This window comes from Eptatretus burgeri, unplaced genomic scaffold (genome assembly GCF_056783735.1).
Source record: "Eptatretus burgeri isolate ZD-2024b unplaced genomic scaffold, Ebu_testis_v1 Ebu_testis_scaffold_3153, whole genome shotgun sequence".
NCBI classification, from domain to species: Eukaryota; Metazoa; Chordata; class Myxini; order Myxiniformes; family Myxinidae; genus Eptatretus; species Eptatretus burgeri.
Genome location: NW_028225101.1, coordinates 590607 through 610599, shown reverse-complemented (window position 1 = coordinate 610599; position 19993 = coordinate 590607). Strand labels below are relative to the sequence as shown.

At 44.9% G+C, this 19993-nt stretch overlaps 1 protein-coding gene across 1 annotated transcript in view; it reads left to right on the top strand.

Moving 5' to 3' along the window:
• Nucleotides 1–19993, top strand: part of LOC147006817 (uncharacterized) — a 32885-nt gene that overhangs the window by 8877 nt on the left and 4015 nt on the right. Inside the window, exons 3-6 of the mRNA XM_085867780.1 lie at nucleotides 3837–4877; nucleotides 5391–6503; nucleotides 9317–9429; nucleotides 9985–10999. Coding sequence (XP_085723906.1) covers nucleotides 3837–4877; nucleotides 5391–6503; nucleotides 9317–9429; nucleotides 9985–10999 — 3282 coding nt within the window. The remainder of the gene's footprint in view (nucleotides 1–3836; nucleotides 4878–5390; nucleotides 6504–9316; nucleotides 9430–9984; nucleotides 11000–19993) is intronic.

The following is a 19993-nucleotide window of genomic DNA, read 5'->3' as shown; positions in this document are numbered from 1 at the left end:
GGGCCAAATGGCCTCCTCCTGCGTCCACATGTTCTTAATGTGACACGTCCTGATAAACAATGTCCCAAACATCGTTACTGTATCCAATGACTTCATGTCACAGGTGCCGTTACATTGTGACGTCACATTGCAGCACTGGCTATTCCATGGACATCATTTAATGGATGTTTCTGTTACCCGATGGTTTACAGGTCGATGTCCCATCCGGGTGACATCACTGTCCTCTACACATGGTTAAGGTGTTGTTGACACTGTAACAGCTCGGTAAACTTGTGGTGACATACCAGGTTGTGCTGGTACAGCCGAAACAGGAATACCACGTGGTGTGGTGAACAAGTATCTGTGAGTGCATACCAGTTGGGGAAATAGAAGTATCTCTGCATACCAGTTGGGGAAATAGAACCCTGGTTACAGACTGGTTGTGTCAGATGCCGAGCGTTTTCTGCCAGTCTGAAACCATTTTGGTTTTATATGCCAATCGAACGGATCGTTCCTCGATGCGACACGAATTAATCCATAGCGGCAACTTCATACGAACCAACCAGATTTATTGGGGAACATCGGGGAACACGACACAAGCAAAACATTCATGACAATGCTTTTATTAACAATCTTTAACCCGTTCTTAACGAGGGAACTACGGACTACAGGTTTCGAGGGGGTCCCTACCTTGATATGCCTTATACAACACGTGCAGACAAAGACAGACAGCATACATGCAAGACAAAACAGAGTTCTTGGTGATGCTTCATGGATGAGAGGACAGTGTCAAAAGTACGAATGTCGCTCGCAACAGGCGGATGTCCACGGATTCGAGCCCCAGCTCGTACGCGCCGCGTGGCAAGATGGCAGCGCCGAACTCTTTCCTTTCCGCACTGCACGTGGTCTCCGCGCTCGTACCCCGTGTAAGGTCGACGATGGGCCTCAGCTGATTTCTCTCAAGGTCCAGCATACAAATCCAGGCCTGGCCTGTGCACCAGTCAAGGCCGAAATCGAGGTGCCGGGCTCTGACAAGCGGATCGGCAAACGTGTCGAGCCGTTGGTGTGAGCAGAGACTGTCAGAGGCTCCGTCGTTTCCTCTCTTGCCTTCCCGCCTCGAAGCCTGACTTCTCAACTCCGTCCTCTCAGTTTCTTTCTCTGGAGAAACACCTTTTCTTTCCTTTTCCACGCTCGCCTCTCAAAGCCAGCTGCCGTCTCTCTCACGGAAGAATCACCTCCTCATAAGAGTCGATCGTCGACTCCACGTGCATGCTGCCTCTCCCACTGCCACAAAAAGGCAGACTCGACGTGCAGGGCGCCTCTCTTACGTCCGCTCGCTTCGAAAATACGAGCACGCCTCTCTTAGCGAAGCTGACTGCAGTTTTGTACTTCTGCCAAACTGAACCTTTTCACGAGGTCTTCGTTCGCTCGCTGCGAGCCACTGGCTCCACCCCCTTTACGAAGCCGACAAACTCCTCCCCGAAGCTTCACTTCCTCCTTTTGGCCACACCCTCTCAGCCGACTGGACGGGGCCTCGTCCGGGATGGGGCAGAAGAAGAGGGTGCTCTCGTTCCACCACCACCACAAACAATAATAGAGCCTCTTACACTCCCGACACACATGTAACGCCCATTTTACCACACAACCAAGCGAAACATGTATTTAATGGGGGATCTGAGCTGATCCTTTACTTAGTAGTCCAAAACGGGCTATTTCCGTAACAATATTTACAACCAAATCTTACCAACTGGGGTCAATTTGGACCGCAACTCAATATCACTCAATTTCACTAAATCTGCTGAAATTTCACATCAATGACGAAACCTTTTAGTGATAAAGTAAACAAACATTAAAAAATAAAATAAATAAAACCAACATCACATCTGATCTCTTTTATGACACCAACTGAGAATCACTAAATTTCATTCATTCTGCGAAAGTGTCAAATCAATGACGAAACATGTTTTGATTGGATGATGTTTTCGTGATAAAAAACAAAAATAAAAATTATAAAGAACCTGGGTCTTTTCAGACCCCAACAACTTATTTTCAACTTTTTTTTGCCTTTTTTTCTGGGAAGTCCTCACCAAACCCTGCCCACAAACAAATGTGTTGACACAAACTAAATACTCTGTCTGCCCTGTCGATAAATTACATACGTTGCCTCCTCAGCATCACCTGGAACAAATTATTTACTCTCACAGGTCTCTGTAAAATGGCAATCGAACCGACTCGAAACAACCTTCCATTATTTAAATTGCAACTATTTACTTTCTTCAGTTATTAATTTTTTGATTATTTAATTGTGCATTACAAATTGTTTTTTCAGTTTTCTCTTTATTTTAATGTTTTATAATGTAATTTTTCCATTGTTGTCAAAATTATTTCATTTTTCCATTATTTTAATCTTGGCACACGTGGTGTTCCACTTTTTGGAAAAATTAATTAATTTAAATTTATTTTAATTTTGAGGCAGAAGTTCAAGAGCTCACAATTGACTAATATTATGAGTTGGAAAAACCAGGAACCATCAGTGATCTGTGATCGCAGTCCTCTACTTAAACGAAGTAAATAGTAAATATTTGATCATTGTCTAAAATGATGAATAAAATGTTAATTAAATTAATGTTGTGTGGATAAAGCACAGGCATGATGGGCCAAATGGCCTCCTCCTGCGTCCACATGTTCTTAATGTTGCACGTCCTGATAAACAGTCTCAAACATCGTTATTGTATCCAATGACTTCATGTCACAGGTGCCGTTATATTGTGAAGTCACACTGGCTATTCCATGGACATCAATGAATGGATGTTTCTGTTATCCGATGCTTTACAGGTCGATGTACCATTCGGGTGACATCACTGTCCCCTGTACGTGGTTAAGGTGTTGAAACTGCAACAGCTCAGTAAACTTGTAGTGACACACCAGGTTGTGCGGGTTAAGCCGAAACGGGAATATCACGTGGTGTGGTGAACAAGTATCTGTGAGTGTAATGAACACACTCCATCTCATTTCATGGTTCTCTCGTTCTCTTGAAGTGGAGAACACACCACGTGACTCGGTAACACGTGTCCAAGTAATGTTCGACCTCCTCATACTTGTCTGTGATCAGGAAATCTCCAAACGTGATGGAAACCTGGTGTGTAGGTTTGGTGTGTGTGACGAGGACGAATCGATTGGATTTTGGTGAAGATCCGGATCCGGACACGACAATGTTTAATTTTTTTTAATGTTTCTTCACCATTGAGAGATATGGGGACAAAAACGATGGAGACGACGATATCTCAAATAGTTGTGGATGAGTTGGTCGGTGATTAAATTTTGGTTTGATCAGGTCTGGATGTAAGTCCGGCCTGTCATTGGCCATTGGGACACAAAAGGTAACCTGTTCATCCTGGTGGAGGTGTGTAATTAACCATGAACCACCGAGTGGTGTTTGTTTTCCGGAGTCAAATCCGGAGACACAAACGTGTTGTTTTCACCACTCGGTTCCACGGGAGAGAATCAAGAGGTGAAGCGATTGGGTGACGCAGCGTGACGTCATTTCCGAGCTCGAAAAAATCCGCTGATTCCTGAAGAAACGTTGAGTTCGTCAAAGCCGATTCGTCACACGTTGACTTTGTTCGCTTCACGTCGGATTTTCGCGGTTCGAGATATCCTGCTCTCTCTCCCCCCCCCGGCCCCCACTACTTAAACACAACGAATCTTCCGCTGCGGTGGTTGAGGGACGGAACGCGTCCTTTTGGAGACCATTTGATCGTTCTCAGAGGGAAAATCGGGACCAGGCCTGAGGCTTTGAGTTGCCGGAGCGGGTGCTCGGGGCAGCCCCATGTTGCCGGTCCTGCTCCTTTTGTGACCTTCCAGGAGCGTCCTAGGAGAATCTCCGGACCTTCTCCGAGCCCGTGTACCGAGGTGTGTGAATTATGATGGTGTGGACCAGGTCGAGCTCGTGCTGAGTAGGACGGGTGTGGTCAAGGAGTTCGGGTTGAACGGATCGTCGACAATGAATGGTGTGATGATGCACGACAGGTTAACCCCCGGGGTGGAGCCGTCTCTCGACCGTTCTGTACTGGAGGGTGATCATGAAGACCATTCGCTTGTACTCACACCACTCGCAGCTCTGGGTCACATCTCCAACGGACTGTGTGGGTCACCGGACGTCACCAGTTCCATGAAGTGCGAGGAGCCATCCGTGTCGTCGTACCAGGGTCCAAATCCGGGATGGACGGTCTCGGTGTCCCCACCAAGAGCGCTGCTACCCGTTCCGATCTCTACCCACTCAGTGAGTGTACCACCTTCATGGACCGAGTGTGCGAACTTGGCGACATTTCCCGGAGGGGGTCGCCACCTGACTGTGACCGTGACTGATCTCCCACCGTCGAGTGAGGTGCTGGATGTGGTGACCACGACGCATCCCGACTGTCAGGGCCCCGAGCGATGCGATGCGGACACCCAGGCTGAGATGTCAGACGATCCACGCAGCAGTGCCCAAACGTGGACAGGGGGGCCGAAGACCGCGCTCATGGAGGGGCCGAAGACCGCACTCATGGGAGGGCCGAAGACTGCGGTCGTGGCATTGTCGAATATTGCGCCAACGGACCTGAATTTGGGGGATGACCCATCCCTGCAGCCTGGCCCCATGGTGGCGGTGGATGTGGTGGTAAGGAGTGGTGATTATTGTGACGACCCCGAGATATTGTTGGAGTCCCCCACGGACTCGCTCATCGTGCCCTACCTGGAGCCATCCTGGCCCATCCAAGCACCGATCCTGATACCGTTGGGCGCTACCCTGCCACGTTTACTGGTGACCGGTGGTGGTGGAGTGATAGGAGGTCCACAGGGTGTGGAGGAAGACATTTACTCTGTGAAGGACCCGTCTGTGCCCACACCTGAGACCAGTAAGAACCAGGACGTGGAGGAAAAGGTGTTGGGATAAAATGGGATCATCTGGGGATAAAATGGTGCACACAAAAAAATAATCATGACGTCATCGGTCACGTGATTCGGCAGCCATATTGTTTTTTTGTCTTTAAAAAACCTTCAAAAATCTCTGAAATGGCTGAAATGGCTCAATCAAAGCAAAACTTTAGACTTATGACTGCCTCTTCCTGAGGAAACAAAACAGTCACACATATTAAGATGCCATCGGTCACATGGTTTGGCTTGGTGACGGTGTGTCATCTTTTATTGCTCTTTTCATGTTTTCTTTTCTAACTATGATCTCATATCATCTCGGTCGTCATCGGGAATCACCAAACACAGAAAAATATCAACATTGATTTATCTTTCCTTCAAAAAAGAAAGTCTAACGTCCCCCATATATAATTTTTCTGACCCTGATTGTATCCCATAATTCCTTGAGCTTAACACATCATGACCTCATTACTTCTGATGGTTCTTTGTGTTTGCAGAGAAAGAAATCAAAATGGTTTCTTTTCCCGACTCTACCCAGTTCTTCAACACAGAAGATTGTTTAAATCAGCAAATGCCTTCTTGTCAGGACTCCGATAAATTGAACAGCGTGTCTCACGACATCCACACAAGGTATTTAAAGGTACCCAAGCAGATCCAAACAAATGAGCAACCATACCCGTGTTCTGTGTGCAAAAAGGAGTTTGATTGTAAGTCAAATTTACATCAACATCAAAGAATATCTCTGAGGGAGAAACCCTACAATCGTTCAGTGTGTCCCAAGACATGTCCTCAGACATCGAATCTGCATCAACATCGAAAATTTCACACTGGGGAGAAACCCAACGAAGGAGAGAAACCCAACCAAGGGGAGAAACCCAACCACACTGGGGAGAAGAACCTCAAACGAGTTCACACTGGGGAGAAACCGTACGAGTGTTCTGTGTGTTCTGAAGTGTTTCGTCAGTTTTCAACCTTGAATAAACACAAACGAACTCACACTGGGGAGAACCCGTACGAGTGTTCTGTGTGTTCGAAGAATTTTTGTCAATTATCACACTTGAATTCACATAAACTAGTTCACACTGGGGATAAACCGTACAATTGTTCTGTGTGTTCTGAAGTGTTTCGTCAGTTATCAACCTTGAATAAACACAAACGAACTCACACTGGGGAGAAACCGTACAAGTGTTCTGTGTGTTCGAAGAATTTTAGTCACTTATCACACTTGAATTCACATAAACGAGTTCACACTGGGGAGAAACCGTACGAGTGTTCTGTGTGTTCGAAGAATTTTAGTCAGTTATCAAACTTGAATAAACACAAACGAACTCACACTGGGGAAAAACCGTACAAGTGTTCTGTGTGTTCGAAGGATTTTCGTCAATTATCAAACTTGAATACACATAAACTAGTTCACACTGGGGAGAAACCATACAAGTGTTGTGTGTGTTCAAAGGATTTTAATCAATCATCAAACTTAAATTCACATAAACGAGTTCACACTGGGGAGAAACCGTACAAGTGTTCTGTGTGTTCTAAAGTGTTTCGTCATTTGTTTACCTTGAATAAGCACAAACGAGTTCACACAGAGCTCCACACCAAAGATAAAAGCTAAAAAGATGTCGCCTGTTCTACAACCAACAGCGTTGAGGCTCCAGACGATTCGCAGAAGATTGAATGAACAGAGCTGGATCTTAGAGGAGAAGGAAATCATCCTCCACTGTGAAGCGTATTCTATGCACGAAGCATGGGGGCTATGCACGAAGCACGAATGGTGTCTTGTTTCCAATTCACCTCCCTCATTATCTGGAATATGTATGACCTTTTTCATTCAATGGCGGGGGATTCCCCATCTCTGATGGTATATTTTTTATTAAAAGTGTAAACCTGAACTGGAATTCTATTTTGTTTCTCAAACTTTGGGATATCTTTAATCACATAACTGTGTTTGTTGTAGAGGAAGTTCTTCACATCACCTGTAAGGGTTTATTCTTTGTTCGTCCTCATGATCAGGTGTACTGGTGATAACCATTAAATTGTTTGTTTTCCCAATCGTTTCAGCCTGAATCTTTGATGACTTTCATCGTTCAATGTAAATTGGAACATTAATCTTATTATAGTTATTTGTGGATGAATATAAATTATTATTTGTGTGAAAAGTCCAACGACCCTTTTCCATTTGTAGTATGAGAATTGAGTTTCTTATCTTAACTTAACCTTCATCTACCAACATATTTACAACCAAATCTTACCAACTGGAGTCGATTCGGACCCCGACTCAATATCACTCAATTTCACAAAATCTGCTGAAGTTTCACATCAATGACTGATAAAGTAAACAAACATTAAAAAATAAAATAAATAAAACCAACATCACATCTGATCTCTTTTATGACACCAACTAATAATCACTAAATTTCATTCATTCTGTGAAAGTGTCAAATAAATGACGAATCATGTTTTGATTGGATGATGTTTCGTAATAAAAAAAAAAAAATTACAAAGAACCTGGGTCTTTTAGGACCCCAACAACTTATTACCTTCGCAAACTTTGTTGCGATGGTTATGTTTTGATCGCTGTGTATTTATTTATTTGTGAATATGTGTGTTTGTTTGTTTGTTTGTTATTCGCATAACTCCAAAAGTATTGAACTGAATCGCAGCAAATTTGGTTGGATGATTGGTTATTATTCGAGGACCATTTGATTAGATTTTGGGAGCGATCGGGTCAAAGGTCAAGGTCATGAAAAGGTCAAAATCGTCTTTTTACCATAGCGCGGTCAATTTGTATCCAATTTGCATGCAAATAATGCCAAAATGTTCAGAATTCAATGCCCCATCTTGTGATATGTGACATGACACAATGACGTAATAACCCTGATCAGCGGTTGGGAGTCAAATGTCAGGGGGGGGGGTCACGACATTGCAAAATGTGCGGTTTTAGTCATAACACGGTCAATTCTTATCCGATTTGCATGAAACCAATACCAAAATGTTGACTGTTCTGTTCCCCACACTCTAATACCAATTATAAAATTAAGAGTACAAAGGTCAAGGTCGAGGTCATGAAAAGGTCAAAATCGTCATTTTTGTACAATGAATGTTTTTGTTTGTTCACAATTAATAACTTATTTAGAAAAACAGAAACTCGTGTGTGCCAAATGCCCCTAAAATGCCAGAAAATAATATCTTATAATGTGACCAGCTGTCATCAGATTGACTTGACACCAACACCCAAAAAGGTCAGGGAGTTCATACAGAAGTTGTACAATGTACGTGAATCAGTGTCAAACAGCAGGAAATTTAATGTTTTTAAGCCATCATAACACATATGAGATGGAAGATGTGGTATGTGATTAAATACCCTCACAGTCAACGGTTTCTGGGGGGGGGGGCAAAATGTAGCGTTGGCGAAGGTATGCGCTCTACTGAGTGCCCGTTCTAGTTTTTAACTTTTTTTGCCTTTTTTATGGAAAGTCCTCACCAATCCCCACCCACAAACAAATGTGTTGACACAAATAAAATACTCTGTCTGCCCTGTCCATAAATTACATACGTTGCCTCCTCAGCATCACCTGGAACAAATTACTTACTCTCACAGGTCTCTGTAAAATGGCAATCGAACCGACTCGAAACAACCTTCCATTATTTAAATTTCAATTATTTAATTTCTTCAATCATCAATTTTTTGATCATTTAATTGAATATTTTAAATCGTTTTTTTCAATTTTCTCTTTATTTTAATTTTTCACGATTTAAGCTTTTCCACTCTTGCAAAAATTATTTCATTTTTCCATTATTTTAATCTTGACATATGTGGTGTCCCACTTTTTGGAAAAATAATTAAATGAAGATTTATTTTAATTTTGAGGCAGAAGTTCAAGAGCTCCCAATTGACTAATATTGAGTTGGCAAAACCAGGAACCATCAGCGATCTCTGAACGCAGTCCTCTACTTCAACGAAGTAAATATTAAATGTTTCATGTGTCGAAAATAATTAATAAAATGTAAATTAAATTTATGTTGTGTGGATAAAGCAAAGGCATGATGGGCCAAATGGCCTCCTCATGCGTCCACATGTTCTTAATGTTGCACGTCCTGATAAACAATGTCCCAAACATCGTTCGTGTATCCAATGACTTCATGTAACAGGTGCCGTTACATTGTGACGTCACACTGGCTATTCCATGGACATCATTTTATGGATGTTTCTGTTCTCGGATGGTTTACAGGTCGATGTACCATCCGAGTGACATCACTGTCCCCTGTACATGGTTAAGGTGTTGACACTGCAACAGCTCAGGAAACTTGTGGTGACACACCAGGTTGTGCTGGTTTAGCCGTAACGGGAATATCACGTGGTGTGGTGAACAAGTATCTGTGAGTGTGATGAACACACTCCATCTCATTCCATGGTTCTCAGGTTCTCTTTTAGTGGAGAACACACCACGTGACTCCGTAACACGTGTCCAAGTAATGTTCGACCTCCTCAAACTTGTCTGTGAACAGGAAATCTCCAAACGTGATGGAAACCTGGTGTGGAGGTTTGGTGTGTGACGAGGACGAATCGATTGGATTTTGGTGAAGATCCGGACACAAGAATGTTTATTTTTTTTGAGTGTTTCTTCACCATCGAGTGATCCACGGGAGAGAATCAAGAGGTGAAGCGATTCGGTGACGCATCGTGACGTCATTTCCGATCTCGAAAAAATCCGCTGATTTCTGAAGAAACATTGAGTTCGTCAAAGCCGATTCGTCAGACGGTTCGTTGACTGTTTCCTTCACGTCGGATTTTCGCGATTTGAGATATCCTGCTCTGCCCCCGCCCCCCACTTCACACTATCGAATATTCCGCTGCGGTGGTTGAGGGACGGAACGCGTCCTTTTGGAGACCATTTGATCGTTCTCAGAGGGAAATCGTGATTAGGCCCGAGGCTTTGAGTTGCCGGAGAGGGTGCTCGGGGCGGCCCCATATTGCCGGTCCTGCTCCTTGTGTGACCTTCCAGGAGCGTCCAGGGCGAATCTCTGGACCTTCTTCGAGCCCGTGTACCGAGGTGTGTGAATGATGATGGTGTGGACCAGGTCAAGTAGTTCGGGTTAAACGGATCGTCGGCAATGAATGGTGTGATGATGAACGGCAGGTTAAACCCCGGGGTGGAGCCGTCTCTCGACCGTTCTGGACTGGAGGGTGACCATGAAGACCATTCGCTCGTATTCCCACCACTCGCAGCTCTGGATCACATCTCCAACGGACTGTGTGAGTCACCGGACGTCACCAGTTCCGTGAAGTACGAGGAGCCGTCCGTGTCGTGGTACCAGGGTCCAAATCCGGGATGGATGGTCTCGATTCCCCCACCAAGAGCGCTGCGACCCGTTCCGATCTCTCCCCATTCAGTGAGTGTACCACCCTCATGGACCGAGTGTGTGATCTTGGCGACGTGCCCCGGAGGTGGTCGCGACCTGGCTGCGACCGTGACTGATCTCCCACCGTCGAGTGCGGTTCTGGATGTGGTGACCGCGACGCATCCCGACCGTCAGGGACCCGAGCGATGCGTTGCGGACATCCCGACTGAGATGTCAGACGATCCACACAGCGGTACCCAAAGATGGACAGGGGGGCCAAAGACCGTGCTCATGGGAGGGCCGAAGATCACACTCATGGCATTGTCGAATATTGCGCCGACAGACCTGCATTTGGGGGACGACCCATCCCTGCAGCCTGGCCCCGTGGTAGCCTTGGATGTGGTGGGAAGGAGTGGTGAGGATTGTGACGAGCCCGGGATATTGGTGGAGTCCCCGACGGACTCGCGCATCGTGCCCTACCTGGAGCCGTTCTGGCCCGTCCAACCACCGATCCCGATACCGTTGGGCGCTACCCTGCCACGTGTGCTGGTGACCGGTGGTGGTGGAGTGGTAGGAGGTCCACAGGGTGTGGAGGAAGACATTCACTCTGTGAAGGACCCGTCTGTGCCCACACCTGAGACCAACAAGAAGCAGGACGTGGAGGAAAAGGTGTTGTCCTGTTCGAGCGGGCACGAGTATCCCCGGGTCATGTTGATGGACAGCATGACCATTGTGGGGAAAGAAAAGCAAAAGGAACACAGAGGTGAGATATCATAAACAAGGATGCACACAAAGCACCACATCATGGAGTGTCGTTGTACTCACTCCATCAGCAGGGATGGAACGGGAAAACAAAAGTGTCCGCACATTCAAACGTGGACAAAATGATCTCGGCTTTAAAACTACCGAAGAGTGAAAATACCGCATACGAAAAAATAAATAATAAGTGGTGTTTGGCACAACAAATCCCGCCCATTTAAGGCATAAAGTTATTTTAGGGATCAAATTTAAATTTGATACATCCTTAACCTGAATGTTGATTATAAGGAATTGAATAAGGAATATTTTAGTCTAAGTTTGAAGTCAATTAAACCATTTTCGACGAAGTTATGACCGTAAAATGATTTTGACCTCTCAAGGCCACGTAAGGTCAAAGGTCATGGTGTCAAATGAAAGCCAATAAAGCACTTGATATATGTCTTCCTTAGTAAACACACATATTCCAAACCTTTTTTGATTTATAATGGAAAATATGTAATTTTGACCGATGACCATAACCCCCAAAACTTCGGACCCTTCCGATCTTCACAAATATGCATTTTTCACTCAAGGAATGGGTAGGATAATAAGTGACAAATAGAATAAGGTTCACTATAAGCTTAGTATAGTTTGAAGTAAATCAGATCATTTTCGACGAAGTTATGAGCGAAAAACGATTTTGATCTTTTCGTGATCTTGACCTTAACCTTTGATCCAATTGGACCCAAAAGTTAATGGGGTCGTCCACGGTTCATTGCCCACCTATGGATTAAATTTGATAGTGTTTGCTGAAGCCGTTTTGCCGTAAAGTTGCTAACAGACAGACAAACAAACAAACAAACAAACCGGACGATTACAATATCCCGCTCCCTCCCTCCGGGGGGTGGGATAATAAAAAAACACCCTGAAGAGCACGAAGACTGGTGAGAGTGCTTGGTTTGGGATGTTAGGGTCTTGGGTTTGAGGCTCGTTGAATTAGCACCAGGTGGGGTTAACTCAGCCTGTCATCTTCCTGAGGTCGGTAAAATGAGTATCAGTGTTCTGGTGTCGGGGCACAGCATCAGCGGAATAATCATGGCCTAACAAGACGACAACTACCCAGCAGCCAAGCTGCCACACTCAAGAAAAAGAACACATATCAACAACCATTAGACCCTTAACACCCCTTTATAACCCAACAAATGCTGAGATGCTTTCGACCCCATATACTTCAGACCCCATATACCCCTGACACTGGATCTCTAAAACCTTGGAGTCCTCGAACAGTTTACGACATTTCAAACCTTTGACCTTTCCACCTTCACATCAAGACCATTGAGACCTTTCATTTACAATGAATATCCTTTCATTTCGTTCGTCCTTTTACTTTATTCTCCACACAAAACACAAAAAACAATACAAGTCCTGGGGAGGATGTGCTGGTGAGGTTGTCCTGGTGAGTGTGTGCTGGTGAGGGTGTCCTGGTATGGGTGTGCTGGTGAGGGTGTCCTGGTGAGGGTGTGCTGGTGAGGGTGTCCTGGTGAGGGTGTGCTGGTGAGGGTGTCCTGGTGAGGGTGTGCTGGTGAGGGTGTCCTGGTGAGGGTGTGCTGGTGAGGGTGTCCTGGTGGGGGTGTCCTGGTGAGGGTGTCCTGGTGAGGGTGTCCTGGTGTGGGGGAAAAATTTATATTTATGTATTTTAAATTGTAACAGATGGAGTTTTACAAATGTAACTTTTATGCTGCAAGTTGAATTGGCTGTCATTTTTGGCCAAAAGACTTTTGCCCTAAATGTTAAGAAATGTGTTGTTCTGGAGCAGAGTGACCGAGCTGATAACAAACGAACCTTTGCTTAGAAATGTACGAAGTGGCTTTTCGTCTAAAGGACACGTCTGCAGTCTGGGTTGAATAGCCCCACCACTCTCTCATGAAAGTATAAAATGCTTTGAAATGTAAAATTGTTTCAGTGCAAGTACCTGAGAAAGTATTAGAATTTCAGTGGCTTGTACTCCTTGGAACTGACCAAGTCCCAAGTTAGAATAAAACTCTCTGATGTAATGTGGAAGTGAATTGAATCGGGTTGGTCTAACTGTTAACTAAAGTAAGAATAAATGAAATAAGAACCAAATAATATTGCAATCAATGGGGATTCTTTAGTTCATTGTATGAGGGTGAAAAGTGTATGGTGGATAATTAGAAAATAAATTGTTTCACAAGGAAGGACTTGTGTGGACATCAGTTTTATCAGTGTCGATAGGGTTTTATGCAGGATTTTATAACCAAATCGGACAAACGTTAAACTCTGCCTGAAGTCAAATAGGATTCCACAATCGGCCAGTTAGAATCCTTCAGGAGGACAACGATCACAACGAGGTGGGTTTAAAAAAATAAACACTGGTGTGGGTGTCCTGGTGGGGATGTCCTGGTGGGGGTGTCCTGGTGGGGGTGTCCTGGTGGGGGTGTGCTGCTGAGGGTGTCCTGCTGCGGGTGTCCTGGTGGGGGTGTCCTGGTGGAGGTGTCCTGCTGAGGGTGTCCTTGTGAAGGTGTTCTGGTGGGGGTGTCCTGGTGAGGATGTGCTGGTGAGAGTGTGTGCTGGTGAGGGTGTCCTGGTGAGGATGTGCTGATGAGGGTGTGCAATCTCTGATTGCTCGTTCACGTCAGCGTGAGAGACGGACTTTTACAATCACTGTCTGTCTGTCCTCGTCATACCTTTTTTTTTGAGATTCTATAATCACATTTTCACCAAAGCTTTGTTATGAGAACATGGAGAAGATAAATTAATAATTCGCTCAAAAGGTCAAAAGGTCAGCGTCAGGAATGAAATCGTCAATTTTCATCCGATTGACGTGAAATGTTAAGAATTTCCATGTTGGAATCACTGGATTGATTCACCAATCAAAACCTCGAAGAAGATTGCTTTTTAGATCAGAAGGTCAAAGGTCAAGGATACATAAAATCGAACATTTATTTTATTTAACCTTTCATCATGTTTAGCACAACATAAGAAGAAGTCTGAATACAAAGAGGACACAGAGGGCTTTGCATTTTCCGATCCTCTCTCGTTACCCTCACCAAAGGATTTGGAGAGGGTGTTGCAGTTGGGGCCGTTTGTTTGTTTGTTTGTTTGTTTCTTTGTTTTTCTGTTTGTTTGTTTATTTGTCTGTTTGTTTTTTGTCTGTCTTCGCACAGAAATTTCGTGTTTTCCTGCGCAACCGCTTGTCGGATTGAGACTAAATTTTCACCATCGAGCGAATACTTATGTAGAATGTTTGAATGATAATCATGACGTCATAGATCACGTGGTGTGACAGCCATATTGGAAAAAATGAAAAGCTTTGGATCTCTTTATCTCTGAAACTGCACTAAGGAAAAAATGGAATCTTGTCACATAGTAAGGACTCCTCATGGGGAATGAGTGTGATTTTTCATTCCATCATAATTGCACATGTAGAATTCCACATCCGATCAGTATAAAAAATTTTGAGGGTCGTTTGGGGATAAAATATTCCACAGGAAAAAAAATAATTATGACGTCATCGGTAACATGATTCAGCAACCATATTGTTTTTTGGTTTTTTAACCTTCAAAAATCTTCTCTGTAATGGCTGAACAGATCAAGGCAAAACTTTACACTTCTGACCGCCTATCCATGAAGAAACAAAACAGTCACACAGATGATGCCATCGGTCACATGGTTTGGCTTGGTGAGGGTGTGCTCTTTTTCTCTGATTGATTTTCTGATTGCTCTTTTTCGAGTTTTCTTTTGTAACGATGATCTCATATGGGCAATTCCAGCGACAGAGTAACATGACCACTGAAAATTCAAACATGAAATGGCAATCAAGTTTGTATACGACTGTATACTGAGTATTCCGACGCGCTGTTCTGGCACATGCTCCCATACCTGACCTGACCTGAGTATATCCAGGTGTAAGGATCAAAAGGAGTTGAAGGTTTGAGACTAATTATAATTTTTTGGTACACTTTCAAAATTTGCACGTGAAAACCAAAGCTTTCCCCCCCAAAATCCTAGTTTTCAAACCTGGGCTATGAACAAATGTATAACTTAATGCAATGAAACATTTCCATTTTATGATTATGTTCATTTCAAATTGTTGGAAGCACCATTAGTAGTTTGTCTGAAAGGTACGCTTGTTCTCAACCCAATTATGAAGCAGTAGATAATTTGAATCTGCAACGTGAGTAACAAAAAAAGTTTAACTTTTTCCTCATTCTATAGTGCTGCTGAATATTTATAACAACATCCAGGCATCATCTCTTCTTTGTCCACCCCAGACATTCAAGATATAAAATCAAGAAAGCAGTCTATTGTTTCTGATATAGTTTGTCTCAATCTTTGTAATGTGAGTAACAGTGTTTTGTCAAGAAATCTATAAATTATCATAATTTATTGATTCCTAATTGGCAATTAAGCAGTTATTGTCTTAAGACAAAGGTGGCAGTACATCCAAAGTACCATTATACAGAAAGGTCCATTTTGGGCAGGTCAGTTTGTCAATAAATAGTATTTGAAGTAACAATGACGTTACATTACGCACATCACTCAAATACCGGGACGGGACCCATTTGTACTTGTGTCTTTCAGGGTGTTTTCCTGAGAGCTCAGAAATAATGTAAAGGATTCGGCGGTGGCGGGATTCGCACCCCACTCTTGACAGCTAAATGTTGAAGATTCGGCGTCACTTCACAGCACCGCCGTCTCCGGGGTTATAACGCCGGCTGGCTCGGCACAGGTCTCGGGTTACGCGCCTGAGATCACGATACCAAAATACAACTGTGCCCTGCCAGTTGGGGAAATAGACCCCGGCTGCAGACTAGATTTGTCAGAGACCGAGCGAAGTCTGCCAGTCCGTAGCCCGTTTGGGTTTTACATCGAAATCGAACGAATTGTTTCTCAGCAAGGCACGAATTGTTCCTCAGCACGACACGAATAAACTCAAAGCGACAACTTTCATATGAATCAGCCAGATTTATTGGGGACACATCGGGGAACACGACACAAGCAAAACATTCACGAACGTTATAATTAATCGATAACCCGTTCTTAACTCGGGAGCTACGGATAACGAGTTTCGAAGGGAACCCTAGCGAGATAAACCTAAGCCAACATGCAGACAACATGCAGACAAGACACAGAGTACTTGGTGATGCCTCATGGACGTGAGGAAAAGTGTCAAAAGCACGAATGCGGCTCGTAACAAGCCGATGTCGTCGGATTCGACCACCCAGCTCGAGCATGCAGCGTGGAAAAATGGCGCTCGTACTCCTTCTCCCGGCACCGCTTGCGCACGCAGCCTCGGCGCGTTCAGCCCCCGTAAGGTCGACGGCACAATAGCGAAAGATCCACGGTGTGCACCAGCTGGATTTTCACAAGGTCCAGCATACAAATCCATGCCTGGCCTGCTCACCAGATTAGGCCAAATCGGTGTGTTGGGCTCCGCAGGCGGATCTACGGGATGGAAAAAACGTGTTGGGCCGTGCCGGGAACAAAGACAGCAGAGGCTCCCTGGTTGGATTCAGGATCAACCCGGGGACGACCCGCACGCTGGGTCCATCGCCGAGGAGGAACAGCCGTCAACTCCCTCCTCACCAAGCAGGTCGCAGACTCGACTCTGGCAGCCTCTCATCCAGCAGAAGGCAGACTCGACTCCAGCAGCCTCTCATCCAGCAGAAGGCAGACTGACCTCATGCAGTTCCTCTTGCCTCTTTCACGAAGCAGATCACAGATAGACACAGCCGTCCCTTACACAGCCGATCGCGACTCCCACTAGGACTAGCTGTTTCTCTCTTGCCTTCCCGGCGCTCGCTCACTGGACTCTCCCCATGGGACCCGCGATTGGTCCATCGCTCGAGATTGCAGCTGCCCTCCACAAATCGGCTGCCGACATATCTCGCCGACCGACATTCTCAGAACGCTGGGAGGGGCTAGTTCGGAGAGGGGAAGGAAAAATAAGCAAGGCACCTCCCGGTCCACCACCACTGTACGAACACTGGACAGCCGGCTACACCTCCCGACACACATGTAACGTCCAATTACCGAACAACCTAACTAAACATGCATTTAAAGGGGAATCTGGGCGAATTGGTTCACGAAAAAATATTTTCACAAAAAAAAAGTGACCACTATATTCGTTATTGTTGTGTGTCTGTCTGTCTGTATGTCTGTCTGTCTGTATGTCTGTCTGTCTGTATGTCTGTCTGTTTGTCTGTCTGTCCCGAGCATAGCTCCGTGGGTTTTTGATCCGATCCTGATAAAATTTTGGTGGGAGGTTTAGATCATGATCTCGTTGTGTTTTCCTGAGAATGGGCATGGTGTGCCCATGATGGGCGGAGCCACGCCCAAAAAACATGTGTTTTTAGGGGTAGCCGATTTCAATTTGCATATTCTCCGAGAGGGTTTGTCTAATCTGACAGGGGTTTTGGTATTTAGTTAGCCCAATGGCACCTGCATAGCCCCACAGAGCTCGATTTTTCATTTTCATCCCAAGGTCAAGGTCACAAGGTCACGAACTTAGAAAATTGCGAATTTTGACATAAAAATCCATCTTCTCCGAGGGGTTTGTCGAATCTGACAGGGGTTTCGGTATTTGGTTAGCCCAATGGCACCTGCATAGGTGCCTGCATGGCACCCCACGGAGCTCGATTTTTCATTTTCGTCCCAAGGTCAAGGTCACAAGGTCACGAACTTAGAAAATTTCGAATTTTGACATAAAAATCATACGACCGCCCAAACTTTGAGAGTGAGGATGACAATATTTTTTTATGCATAATCTTGAGGTCATTCCCCACCTAAAGTCTTGAAACCATTTTGCTCTATCTCGAACACCTTGCCCGTGGCGCCCCCTTCAAGTTTGTTTTCACGCTAATTTCATCAAAGTGTGGATAATCCGAGGAGTGTGAAATGCCATATTGCCGAAATGACGTTATATTGTTCCTGGAATGTTCCGGAGGAAGTTTTGCACCAAATGTCATAATCCTTGACCTTTGACCTTTAAAGTTCACAAAGGTCAAATTTTCAAAGTTGTGGGAATCGAACCGGGTTTTCGACCTTCTTCAACGTACTAACTCCAATAAGCTAAAGCACGTATACTGTTTCCTTATTTTAACGTCCACAACATTGTTTTGTGACGTTTAAAGGTTGTGCAAAGGTCAAATTTTTTAAGTTGTTGAACGAAACCGGGTTTTCGACATTTTGCAGCTGATAACCTGTCACTCGTACCACATCATGTTGATCATTTTTATAACTTGGTCAAAAATTATCACATTGTCTCATCCTTGACTTCTGAAACAATCTACATCGTCAAATACCGCTCGTGAACCATCGTCGTCTTCAGACTTGTCCTTTATTTAATAACACACCAAGGGCCATTTCCACAACAATAAATCATACACCATTGTTATCTGCGTCGCGTCCCCTTTCACATCATGTGTAGATCATTAAGATCCGATCAGTGGTTATCGCACAGCGCGTCAATAAGTGAATCGTACTTAGTGGGCTAACGCTTTACAACGCAGGGCGCGGCGTCGTCCTCCAAGTCGGTCACTCAACTTCACGGCCACACCAACCACAAAGGAACGGGCTTATTCAGCTGAGATTTTGCAGCCAATCAGTGACGAGCTAGCGCAGTACCACGACGTTTGACCAACCACGATCGGACCAGTGGTTCCGAAGTTATCATCTTCTGTCCAACAAACATGTCGATTTTTCGAAAACGTCAGTGAGTCAGACATCCAGAAGCGTTATGAGAGCTTAAGAAAGCTGCTCCAATGAACAGAGGTGTCACTATAGATGTAGGGTCACTACCAATCAATTTACCTGCTGCAATGAAGAGACCATGTGACATGGGGTGGGTGACATACATGACAATGGGTTATAGTGACTATTTACCATGTTAACAGACTGCTAGATGAAAATGTAGAGTGCGAGTTTGACATGTGGCGGGGGGTGTGATGGAGATACATGTAATTGTAAGGGGTTTTGCATTCAGAAGTTAGTATTGCCTAAACGTTAAGGCCTCCAGTCATGTACTATTCTGTTGAATAAAAATGGTTGAAGGTTGTGAACATCACAGTATGGTGAACTTCCACCACTCAAATCTACTGGTAACGCGAGTAACGTAACGTGCGTAACGCAACTTTTTTTCTTCAAATGCCTTTTGTGCAAAGTTGCTGTTGTATTACGTTAAAATCTTGGTTGTGTCATGAAGTTCATGAATAGAGTTTCAAACATTCATCATCCATTTTATTCTGCAGTGCATCATTTAACAAGGATATATTGTTGCGAGGCCGGGACGTCGGCCGCGGTGCACAACCGCGAGATTGGGGCCGCAAGTCGGCTCGACCGATCACCCGGAATTCAGATCGTCGCCCCGGATAAGTCCGGAGTCGACGGGTCCTTTGTTTTAGACCGTGAAGCGTAAATATTTCCACCACGTGGTACAGGGTTATTCGCCAAATCTCAAAATACCTCGAGACCACGTGGCGATCGACCGAGTCTTCACACTCTCGACGGAACTCGTACGGAAACGAGCCGCTTAGCGCGCTCGTTCCGTGTGCGATTCTGAGCGGTTTAATCGCCGAGAACCGTCGGTCCAGATGTCCCCTTACGGCGGCACAACGGCCTTGCTAATTTTCCCCAGCACGCGACACGCTCAGTCAATGAAAGAAGGGACGTGAACGAACTGAAACATTTAACAATCGGGGTTTATTTATACAACAAAAATGGGGGGAATTAGGGAAGTACGAAAGAGCAGAATTAAACCGAATGAAGCAAGGCAATGATATACAGCGAGAAAGCACTTATACAATTCACTACTTCCTGACTGGCGCCACAAACACACATACGCACCCAAACACACCCAAAAATGGTCCGACCAGCTGGTCTTTATTGAGACCTATCTTGGGCCTGCCCGCCTCGTGCGGTCTTCAAGGACCAGGTCCTCGGGGCCGAAATGGACCCCAGCACGATCCTGACGACCCAAGCGAGCGAAGGCTGGCGGGAG